Below are 11,235 nucleotides of genomic sequence, written 5' to 3'. Positions count from 1 at the left end.
TCGGCAGACTGCTCTCTTTTGCCAGGCGTTGTCTTAGCCTTCATAGAATGACGACACAGATCCGGCGCTTTCATCTTGCCGGTCATTCTGACCTCCCGGCAGAGCTTCTGTATACTAACAGAAATACTTGGCGGGATAGCGGAATCGAGGGTGACCTCGTGCTTTATACTTGTCCTCTTTTCTTCTTCTTCTTCTTCTTCTTCTCTTCATCATCTTCTTATCATCATCATCATCATCTTCTTCTTCTTTTGATTGGGAGTGCGGGCTCGATTTAAAGTCTTCGAGCTCTCGTCTTAATAGAGTGAGGAAACGGATGCTCTTCAAGATAATTATCGTAGAAAATGGGTGAATTATTTCAAAGTAAACGTGTGTTACCTATTGCATATGACTAAATCGACGAACGTTTGAGTGAATAACAAGTCAATAATCTGTTCACACGAAGAACGGTATTAATGGAAGTGGAGCTTGGATTAATATTAGAGTGCTGAGCTAAACCTAAACGGGACTAGACCGCTGTGGTAACATTACATTGTCTACTATAGAATATGACATGAATGAAGAGAGCAAGTGCAACAGCTGTCCACGACTTCGAACTTTGGCAGCCAGACGTTTTTCTTTCCCTCATCCACTACAGTCGATACAATGGCCACCACCGGCCCATCTAACACAATTTGTCCAGATGCTTTCCCCAATTTCTTCGCTATGGGACGCCGGAGGACTCAGCAAGATCTTGCTGGGCGCGAGTTCCTGACACACTGCCCCCCGGACCTTCCCCCCCGACATCGCATATTAGCCCTCCTGGGCATTACAGACAAAGACGGCCTCGCTAGCCCTAGTGAGGATGGATGGTTCGCGTCAGACTTCTACATGTTTCACCATCTCTTATCCCCTCAATTTCCACGACGTGGGTGTTCCCTCATCTGTTGTCTTGTGCGATCTCTGCTAATCTTACGAGTATCACTAGCATCTAACCAAATATAGTTGACGTGCGAAGACCCGTCGGCCCTCGTCACAAAATACCATGAATACCTTCATGGTAACTCGGAAGGTGACCGTCGGGCAGTACTAGATGGCGAGAGACTTCCAATCATCTTAGGGGCTGGGAACCTGCAAGTTGTGCCACGGAAGGACCTTCTTGAGAGGTACCTCAGCACACTGAAAGAGCAAGTGGCCGAAGCGGCTCGCTGTGACGAGCATCTGGTCCTACTGATTTTTGGCCACGGCACCAAAGCCCATGGGATAGAGGTTGGAGGCTCCACCCTGCATATGAAAGACCTCCGCCATGTACTGCGACCAATGTCCTCCACCACCATCTTCACCACGTCGTGCTACTCCGGTGGCTGGCTCGTCTGCCCAGACATCAACCAACAGCAGCTGAACGCCACAGCTATAACAGCAGCAGGCAAAGGGACTGAGTCATCATCGTGGGCTCTCAGCGGAAGTGTTGGGCGCGCCAGCGGTAGCTTAGCCGCCTCCGCCATTCTACGCTGTCTGATAGGTGTCGAGGACGCAACCCAGGAGAGCACAGAGCATCCCACTTACATTGAATTTTCGAAGTCCGTGTATGAGTGCGTGAAGGGGATGGGAGCACTCGGTAATTCCCAGGAGATCTACTTCTCTGCGGAAAACGACGAGTGGGAGACAAGTTACCAGCCTCGTCTCGGTCTGCCCCTAGCGTCGTACATGGACAAGTGGCTGTCCCTACGAAAGGTGCCTCCCTCCCCTTCCTCGGCCAGTGGCGGCCGGGGCCAGCGAAGACTGGCGGCCGACGCCTCAAACGCCTAAAGTACCTCGCAGAAGAGTACTTTGCCGCAAAGCCCGGTCCGAACGAAACCGCTTCGAATATTGGCCTGCATAATTGTCTCCGATCAGTCCTCAAGGGTGCTACCTACTCGAAAGAAAAGGTAGATGACCTGACGGAAACCACGTCTTACAGGCTAGGGGCAATGTACGAAGCAGACTATCTAAGGGAGGCGGTAGGGTTGAACTTCCCCTCAATCTTCGGCATGGAGATTCCCTGGGGACTTATGATGAATAAGTCCCGCAACCGGGAGTGGTACTCAAAAGCATGGAGTTTGCTTCTGGATCGGAATATCTGTACAGATCTAATTGGGATCCGCCTGTTTTACCCTAAACCCGTCCAGTACCTTGCAATTGCGCTGGTGAATTCATCTACGTCCTGGGAGATGATCCAGGGCCATGTGGAGGCTATGGCCTCCAAGAAGAAGGCCTGGTTTCGATTCATCTACAGGGCTTGGATGGGAAACCGAGTCGCCCATGACGAAGGTGTGGTGAAGAGCAGGCGGGCATTCCTAGAGGCTTGCAAAACGCTCAGGTATTAAACACGACCGACGCCGTCGGCACACAGGACGCGATAGCCTCTTTTGAACGTTCACCCTCCCACTGCAAACACATATTACTGTGCCCATACTTTATTGCTGCATTGCTCTCATGTCTCCCACGAGTTCCATCGCTTAGTTCGCTTTCCTCCCCATCATAGCTCTTAGTACAATCCATATTGTATTTTTATGATCTCGTCTATTTGCCTATAGACTCAAACAGGTCATAAGCCCGGGGACAAGAATAGTAATGCTGATAGGGTGGTCAAGTAGCAGGCTCGATTGTGGCATAACACGTTGCAGTACTCTTACTAGGATAAATAAGCATAGTGAGAAAGAGAAGGGCTTTACGTGAGGTATTACATGGATACACTTATCATCAGAGCACATATCTAGTGTGGTAGGATAGCTACCGCACCCGATCAGAATAGAACAACTCGACTTTCATTATCCCTTCATCAAATGTTAGTACTATAAACATTCTAAAAATTTTTCTCTAATAACCTAGGATTTTCTGGCAGCAGGCCCAGGGAGACTCTCGCGAATGGAAACTGCGAGTCAACCCCCCCTTGACTGAGTGTAATATGAATAACACAGATATTTTTGCTTAGCTTGATCCCTTTCAGAGAGCCTGGAAGCTTAGATTTCATTCAAAACCTCTATCCCAACCTACATCGTAGCATCGAAATACAAAATTTATGATCCAGTCCATCAAGCTACTGCTTGACTTCTTCTTTGTGAAAGATATCTAATTCCATTAGAAAGAGCGTCGATAAATCTCACCCGGAAGAACCGAACTCACTTGGTATCTCTGGCATCCAGCTCGCTCGGGATTTGCAGAAGAACTCGCCCTTTGGAGGCAATGCTTCGGGGTCATCTAGAGACCCTACGCAGATGTAACGGAATTGATCCTTGGCAGTCTCCTATTCAACCTTGTCAGCCACTAGTACTTCTACCATACTGAAGCTCACTTACCCCATATTCCAATATGAAGCTGCCACAATTTTCGCAAAACTCACGATATATCACAGCACCAGAGCCGTTGTCTGCCGCATGTTCCTTGGGCTTTCCTGCGATAAGGTGGAATGCATCTTTAGGAACTTTGGCTGTAAGCCCGTAATTTGTTCCGAATGCTTTCTGTCAAGGGATCTTGGTCAGGAACGTGAATGGTGGGTTCGATAAGCAGAATCTTTTATACTTTACAGTTGCGACAATGACAAAGGGAGGTCCGGGCATCGTCTGGGGAGTCTAACTGTAGCTCGTATTCGATATTGTGACAAAAGCACGAGCCCGAGTATGTCGGCATCTTCTCGAAAAATTTGTGCTATTGTTTTCTGTCAATGTTGCAAAACGGGTTGCAACAGGGCGGGCGATGGGTCAATCTTAGAAACAATGTAGTGACGTCACTTGACGTTACGGCTCGTTGATCTGGATTCGTTGGCAATAAAAACAGGGCCGCTCATCAATGTGTGTGTGTACAGCTTGATTTGACTTTTCAAAAACTGCTTCGTTTTCTTGAAATGCTAGACCTATACTCAAGTTCATCATAATTAGCTAGAAGCTCATCGAATGCTATGAGAATGGCGCAGTCTATATTCGTATTCGGCTTCGACAAATTTGCAGAATGCTTAAAAGACTGGCCCCCGGTCACTGGGTCCCTCTATTTCCCACTCCAGTGTCAAGTATGACATATTAGAAGGTATCGATGATATTTTTATTCGTTGGAATATTGACTTTGGACTGCACTTTTCGCCGTGACGCTCTTGATCACCATGTCAGGAGCGAGAAGCTTTTTACGAATGAAGACCCCATTGAGATAGTCATTGCTATCCACCCGCCTATATCCATCTTCTATGCTCTTTTCAACCCCTGTATGAACATGACGCTTGGCAGTTCGCTCACGGGCTTCCTGTAGATCGGTATCGACGAAGATCTTGTAGTCAACCAGCTTGGCCAGATCTCTCCAGCCAGGCTCGTCCAGAAGGAGGTAATTACCCTCAATAATGATGATTGACACATCCGGTGTTATAAGGATGCCATCTTCGACCGGGTCTTTAGCTTTGTGATCAAACGTCGGTGCTCGTATGATTTCATTTTCAGTCCATGTCCCCGAGTGTGGAGCTGCTAAAGGTGTCTTGTCCGCCCAGATTCGAAGCCGGCCGACGAACTCTACGAACCGTGCCAGGTCGAAGGTCCACGGTGCGCCCCGTCGGACGTATGCCTCTGTAGAGTTGGGTAACTTGTCCAGGTCCGCCCGTGGCAGATGGAAACCATCCATCGAGAGAAGGATCGCATGCACCTTGGGAGCAATATTGAGTTGCCGGACCACAGCCTCCGCAGTGGTGGTCTTTCCGGAACCAGGGACTCCTGCGATGGCAACGAGATAGCGCAGTTTGGAGTGGCTGCTGGCCTTTTGGCAGATTATTCCCGCCAGCTTTCGGTACTCGTTTTCCATCTAATGTCGATTTAATCTATGAGCGACCAGAATATGAGACGAGCAACTCACATTGAGCCAACTCAACGCCGCATACGTAAGAAACGGTTTGACGTCAAGTCATCAAGAGCGAATCGAGTCAACTCGGGATCAACGGTTCATGGCGATATAGAAGAAGGGTAGAGTCAGTTGGTGACCCAGCATGAATGTTCTTATAGAATGATTGACTGTTGCTTGTTCAGTGGTATGTCTGTCGGGGCAGAGCGACCCGCGGGTCACAGTGCTCCGATTCCCCACGCCCTGAGCATCGGTCTTGATCCGAGTCGGATAGCCGGCTTGTCTCTCGTAGCCACATGGCTATACTCCGATGATCTAATCAGAATAGAAATGTGGATATTGCGGGGTGGGGGTAACATGTACTACCCGTCGCCCTTGACCCAGAGCGCCAAATGGCCAATATCATCTCCCTTTTGACATGAGATTGATCATTCAGCGCCCAGGGTCCATTCATACGGGAGAAATGACCTGTTCAAAGTCCTTCTACTTCCGGGTTATTAAAAGATCGCTAAGATTTCATGTTCATGATAATGTTCTCTCGGTGGTGCGCTGAGAATCTCCCCCCCTTGGAGCATTTCCCGAAATCGCCATTTATCTCCGTGTATCTCTCCATCGAGCATAGAGGCGAGAAAGAGAAGAACAATGGTTCGAAATAAAATCATCACTCACTACCCGGTACCCGCAGTCTCAGCCAGCCCTCTGTATGATGAAGCGCGCAATTGAGGCACGGCGGCGAGGCGAGGTTGAAGTTTAGGCGGGCCGGGATTCACATAGAAGCAAAGTAGCTGCTGCTGATAGCAATGTGAACATTGCGGCTTTGCATGGTCGCAGGCAACATGCCATTCCCGACAAGCCTTGCAACCGGGAGAGTCGATATAAGTTGGTGTGGGAGCGCGGGCGGTTTCGCAGCCCCACAACGAAGGCCACAGCCACTTGAAGAGGCGAGCGCAGAATCCCCGCGAGATCGGTTCGATCGGACGTCTCGATTTAGCGGAATTGTCCGAGCTGGTCCTGATCAGCAGTGATCTCGGACACTGGCACCGGGCTTGTACAGTCCAGATTCTAATGAGCACTCACCGTGGGCTCGCCATAGTGGAGGAAGAGAGAGAAAGAGAAAGAGAGAGAGAGAGGGGGAGTGGAACGACGCACCTAGGAAGGGGAGAGAGAGAGGGATCAAGAGTAAAGGGCCAAAGTGCACACAGCACACAGCAAGGAGCAGACTCTCAGACCGCTTCAGCCCTCGCCAGATTCCCGAATTCCACGTTACCTTCATAAATGGCGCAAGGTGTCCGATGATCGTGGGTTGGTGACGCTGAACTGGTCATCCGACTCCACTCGCGCACCGGAATATCTTTCCACGAGTCTCGAGGTTCGGAAGTTGAGGGCCGAAATCATAGTACAGACCCTGCCCGGTCAGCCCTGTAAGCCCTGCAAGGCACAATCGTCATGACCACTCCCCGCTGCATCAGGAGCAAGCTTACTCGGCCTCGTATAGTTCATGCACTACACGATGCGCCTCACTGACACCATCTGCGATGATCATCGGGAGATCCAGTCTTACTACGATTTGACCTACAATGCCGGAGATGCCGACGAACAAAGTCGATTTCAAAACCAATTCACATGGGAACTCGCCCGTCATGTCGTAGGCGAAGAACTAGTGCTGTACCCCGCGCTAGAAGCACAGCTGCCCAATGCCGATATCAGTGATGATCGGCAACGACATCGCGCCGTGAGTCCCCTTTCACCTGGGTGGCATGGGCAGCAAAAGTGACTCGATACAGATCAAAGAAAAGCTCGGGGTCTTTCAGAGCTTGAGCTGCTCCGATCCTCGCTTCATCCCTACGATGACAATTCTGATGGAAGATCTCTTAGCCCACATCCACATTGAGGAGACACTGGATCTCGTTCAACTAGAGTCTGCCATCACAGCCGAGGAGAGCGATCGCCTCGCCCGTGCTTTTGACCGCGCCAAGTTGTTCGCCCCAACCCGAGCCCATCCCGACTTGCCCAATCCGCCCTACGAGACGGTAGCCGATTTCGTAGCTGCTCCACTGGACCATCTATGGGATCTGTTTCGACGCTGGCCGGGCGATGGATTGACTCCAATCCCAGAAATGGATTAGTTCGACGCCATTGGGGAACTCTCCGGCAAAATATTGAGGCTTCTATCCTAGCCACCCCACACGACACGCAGTCTCGGCCGAGTGCTGCCCATTCGATTTGGAGAACACAGCCAACAATGGTTCACAAAGTGAGTCCTCTGATCATATTGGCGCGGTTTGTAAAGCGTTTTGCCTCTGAATGCCACTTTCGCATCGGGGATTGGGCTTCGAGAGCTTTCATGAAACAATACGTCAACGCCTCGTCAGACAGAGGCAAAGGCGTGGTGAGAACCACAGAATGCTATGATTCCAGATACTTCGAAGCCCCAGACTCGCGGTTCGTGGCTGTCAGTATGAAGTGATAAGCTTAAACCATTCATTCCAAATCCCGAAACGACAGGAGGGACCCACTCATTGCTGTAGAAATTCTCTCGACTTACGACCCGTTTAGCCGCTTGCAAGCCTTCTCGCCGCCTTGAATCATGAAAGTAGAAAATCGCCAATGAATTTCGCGATCATTGGATATGCAAACACAGTATCTGTAAAGCACAATGATGTCAGTCTCGCCTTGAGTGGCCACGGACCAGCCCCTAGGAGATGGAGATGGCATAAATATCGGCCAGATGTCCCGGGCGCTTCTAGCAGACTAGTCACCGCCGCATCACACTGGCCGGGTTTACGTTCTTTTGCCAAACTTGACATTCGTTTAGTCATCATTAACCCGGATCCGATCTTTACAATGTCCAACCGGGTGGACCCGATCAAAGGGGCCCAATGTACCTACGAGCCGGGGGATAAAACACCCCGGCCCAAGACCAACCGCACCGTGGACCATTCGCGTACCACGGGCACCGATTTCGATTTGCAGGATCTTCCCATGCGAGGGGACGACGATGTAGAATTCGATCTCGATCTCGATCAAGAAGACCCTATGTCTGCGCAATGTACAGACCTTGTCAAGCAGATCGGTATGCGGGGCGGTGCTTTCTCTCACGACTGATCAGCTAACGATCATCCAGAACGAGCTGGCTGCCCACGAGGATCGCAGTATCCTGCCCCCGGGGGATTATGACAGACAATTTTTGACGGGGAATTGGAAAGTGACGGTCTTGAGGAGAGCCTGTCCGCGCATTTGCGATGAACAATGAATAATGGATCTGTAGATGGGCAGCAAGACCAGACAAGTCCGGACGACCCTCGTTTCACCTGGACATGAGCTATATACGCCTTTCCTTGTCATCAGTGAATAAATAGAGGCATCAAATAGGCGAGTGGATGTTGCCAGGTACCAGGTACCGGGGCAGAAAGGTGAGTGCCAAGACTTTGACCCCTTCGTGCTGTTTTTGGACTGTTTCAATGCGCGACCGAACTTCTCGTGCTTTCACTCTTTGCTTTGGCATGTGCAAAGGATCGGTGCTTTCAACCTTGCTTAAATTTCTTGTTTGAGCTTCTCTGATTCATCATACATATCACATAATTCTTCATTTTCTGCCCGAGCCCCGGTAGATGAAGTCATTTCGAGATCTTCCATGATCGTCCCCCGGGGGACTGTCTCCAGATCGACGACGCGGTCGCACTATGCGACGATGGAATGTGAGATATATTCTGGGAGACGAAATGAGTCGATATGAATTGCCTCAATCTCTTCAGATAGCTCCAGCTCTCCTCCTTTGCGGCGTCCATTAAGTTCGCTAGCGTGATGGCTCTCCTGTTTCATGTGGTTTCATGTTGACACCAGCACCACTTAGCCGCCGCACGTTGTGACTAGACCCTCCTGTGTCGCTGGGTCCACCTATCGCCATTCCTGAGGGATGAACGATCGTCCACGTCAAGTGGATGCATGCCGTGGGCTGGATCACCGCGCCATACCGTTTCCATTCATTATTCGTGAGTGGAAAGAACGGAGGTGCCCAGATGTCTCCACTGCCGCTGCACAGGGGCTATTGGCAACGGGCACAGGCGGGCCCTAATTGGTGGAGATGCTGAACAATCGCGGAAAGAATAAAGAATCACCGGCATGTGCACGGAGTGGCTGAGGGTGGCAGTCTCTAAATACCAGCGTTGCCGCTATTCACCCCGGCGCCTTCCTTTTCCCACGCGTACATTCCTTTCTCCCTTTTGACGATCTGGTATTGTCTGTCCTTCTTTTTTCTGGTCTTTCTCTTGAGCTCTTTTGTCATTCGCTTCTATTTTATCCCTTCTGGTGATTCTAATCCCCCCTTGTCTTCTTCTTGACTGGTTTCGAAGACCTGTTATCTCTCGAAGAAAATGGTTTATTCAATGTTTTCGCAAAGCGCTGGTTCGCTTTTTCTGCTTGCGCTGGCCTCATCTGCTGCAGCCACTCTTGATTACAATCTGGTGGAAAAGTGGGAGGGCACGGATTTCCTGGATTATTTCAACTTCCATGTCGGATCCGACCCCACCAATGGATATGTCAACTACCTCAGCGAGGCTGACGCCAAGGAAGCAGGCCTGGTCAAAGTCACTGATTCCGGCAGTCTTTACCTCGGTGTCGATCACACAAACAAAGTCGCATCCACCGCCAGCGGCCGCGATTCAGTGCGTATTGGCAGCAAAAAATACTACGATCATTCCCTGATCGTGGCCGATATCGAGCACATGCCGGGAAGTGTTTGCGGTACCTGGCCCGCATTCTGGTCCGTGGGTAAGAATTGGCCATCTGATGGCGAAATTGATATCATCGAGGGTGTCAACCTCCAGGACCACAATGAGATCGTGATGCACACTGCTGGCACGTGTAGTATCACGGACCAGGGAATGAGTGGCGCAGTAAATGCTACTGGCTGTGGTGAGGACCTGGGAACGGTCGGTTGTGTTATCGAGGGTCAGACAGGCAGCTATGGTACTTCATTCAACAAGCAGAGTGGTGGTGTTTACGCGATGGAGTGGACGGAGAAATACCTCAAAATCTGGTTCTTCGCCCGCGGTTCCATCCCGGCTTCAATCACCAATGGGAATCCCGATGTCAGCGAGTTTGGTACCCCCATGGCTTTGGTCGAGGAGGGATGCGATGTGGCCACCAGCTTCAAGGCACAATCATTCATCTTCGACACTACCTTCTGCGGTGACTGGGCTGGCGGCGTTTTTGGCGAGTCTGGCTGCCCTATGACTAGCTCCAACCCATTCACCAGCTGCCACAATTACGTTGCTGAGAACCCAAGTGCCTTCGAGCAGTCGTACTGGGAAATCAATTCCGTCAAGATCTACCAGACTGGCGTGAAAGGTATCGAGAACACCTCCAAGTCAACTGCGTCCGCCACCAAAGCCAGTGCCATTGTTGAGACTACCGAGACCTCTGTTACTCAGAAAACTGCTACTCACGTCATCGCTGAATCGTCCGCTAGGCTCTCTGCCGGATCATCTGCTGGTGAGGAGACCTCTGCGGCTGGTGCCGTGGCACCGTTGGGTGGTTCCATCACTACCGCTTCCGCAGCAAGTCACTCAACTACCTCAGAGACTCCTGCAGCTGCAATCACCACCGAGACACATGGAACCACTCGCTATATTACTAAATATGTCACTACTTTCACAACTCTGTGCGATGGCACTTCGTCCGCTCTACCCGCCGTCACGGAATCTGCTCACTCTCAAGTCCCGGCTGCCGCGCAAACTTCTCAAGTAGTTGATACCTCTTCCGCTGCTGTGCAGGCCCAGACTACTCCCGTCTCTACCGGAGGCGCGGAAGCCAAAGCCACCCAGGCGCCCACCACCGACCCATTTTCGGACACAGCTTCCAAGATCGCCACTGAGGCAAGTTCACCTCAAGCCCTTCCGACTGTCATTCCTGGTCCTGGGTATGACGCGAGCATTCTTGCTTCTGCGGATTCAGCGCAGACCTCTAAGCCTATTATCCCGGCTCCCACGGGCAGCTCCGTCCCTTCGGGCACCGTCTTCTCAGGCAGCTCGAGCACCGGCTACAGCCCCGTATTTACTGGAGCAGCAGATAAAGTATCTGTCAAGTTCACGACATTTGCCGCTGCTTTTGCTTTTGCCTTTTTTGCGTGAAGTCGCTGTTTTGATTGTCTGATCGCTTTTTCTGCGTTCCTGATGGTTTTCTGATTCTCCTGTTGCATGTAAATTAGCAGTCCATAGACTTTGGCCTTATCCATTGGGTAAACTGATAGTTATCAATTCCAAATACCAATTACCAAATTGACTCTTGTTCCACACGCACGCCAAAAATAATTCAAATAAAAAACCAGTAGATTCCAAGATCATTGTAGCTCTGAATTGATTCTAAATACATGAGCGCGATTCTCAACACCCGAGCGAATTTCAG

General features: G+C 50.6%; 6 protein-coding genes across 6 annotated transcripts; 4 read left to right on the top strand and 2 right to left on the bottom strand.

Annotated features, from left to right (window-relative positions):
* Positions 1 to 642: 642 nt before the first annotated feature.
* On the top strand, positions 643 to 2,342 carry N7477_005298 (uncharacterized protein; the record flags this gene model as incomplete). Its single annotated transcript, XM_056966961.1, has 3 exons — positions 643 to 930; positions 982 to 1,663; positions 1,711 to 2,342. The coding sequence occupies 3 exons, from the start codon at positions 643 to 645 to the stop codon at positions 2,340 to 2,342; spliced, it is 1,602 nt and encodes a 533-aa protein (XP_056821715.1).
* Positions 2,343 to 3,055: 713 nt separating this feature from the next.
* N7477_005297 (GFA family protein) lies at positions 3,056 to 3,645 on the bottom strand (the record flags this gene model as incomplete). Its single annotated transcript, XM_056966960.1, has 4 exons — positions 3,056 to 3,087; positions 3,142 to 3,262; positions 3,315 to 3,476; positions 3,538 to 3,645. The coding sequence occupies 4 exons, from the start codon at positions 3,643 to 3,645 to the stop codon at positions 3,056 to 3,058; spliced, it is 423 nt and encodes a 140-aa protein (XP_056821714.1).
* Positions 3,646 to 4,053: 408 nt separating this feature from the next.
* N7477_005296 (phosphoribulokinase/uridine kinase family protein) lies at positions 4,054 to 4,794 on the bottom strand (the record flags this gene model as incomplete). The annotated part of the gene is made up of 1 exon (XM_056966959.1): positions 4,054 to 4,794. One exon carries the CDS (start codon positions 4,792 to 4,794, stop codon positions 4,054 to 4,056), a length of 741 nt encoding a protein of 246 aa, XP_056821713.1.
* A 1,546-nt stretch (positions 4,795 to 6,340) lies between these two features.
* On the top strand, positions 6,341 to 6,956 carry N7477_005295 (uncharacterized protein; the record flags this gene model as incomplete). The annotated part of the gene is made up of 2 exons (XM_056966958.1): positions 6,341 to 6,562; positions 6,615 to 6,956. 2 exons carry the CDS (start codon positions 6,341 to 6,343, stop codon positions 6,954 to 6,956), a joined length of 564 nt encoding a protein of 187 aa, XP_056821712.1.
* A 718-nt stretch (positions 6,957 to 7,674) lies between these two features.
* N7477_005294 (uncharacterized protein) lies at positions 7,675 to 7,935 on the top strand (the record flags this gene model as incomplete). Its single annotated transcript, XM_056966957.1, has 1 exon — positions 7,675 to 7,935. One exon carries the CDS (start codon positions 7,675 to 7,677, stop codon positions 7,933 to 7,935), a length of 261 nt encoding a protein of 86 aa, XP_056821711.1.
* A 1,268-nt stretch (positions 7,936 to 9,203) lies between these two features.
* Positions 9,204 to 10,961, top strand: eng2 (putative GPI anchored endo-1,3(4)-beta-glucanase; the record flags this gene model as incomplete). Its single annotated transcript, XM_056966956.1, has 1 exon — positions 9,204 to 10,961. One exon carries the CDS (start codon positions 9,204 to 9,206, stop codon positions 10,959 to 10,961), a length of 1,758 nt encoding a protein of 585 aa, XP_056821710.1.
* Between the last annotated feature and the right edge of the window lie 274 nt (positions 10,962 to 11,235).

This window comes from Penicillium maclennaniae (genome assembly GCF_028827695.1).
Source record: "Penicillium maclennaniae strain IBT 15551 chromosome Unknown utg000005l:1.0-2652337.0:1.0-2654196.0, whole genome shotgun sequence".
In the NCBI taxonomy this organism is placed as follows: Eukaryota; Fungi; Ascomycota; class Eurotiomycetes; order Eurotiales; family Aspergillaceae; genus Penicillium; species Penicillium maclennaniae.
The sequence above is the reverse complement of the archived record's forward strand: the minus strand, read 5'-3'. Positions and strand labels throughout refer to the sequence as shown.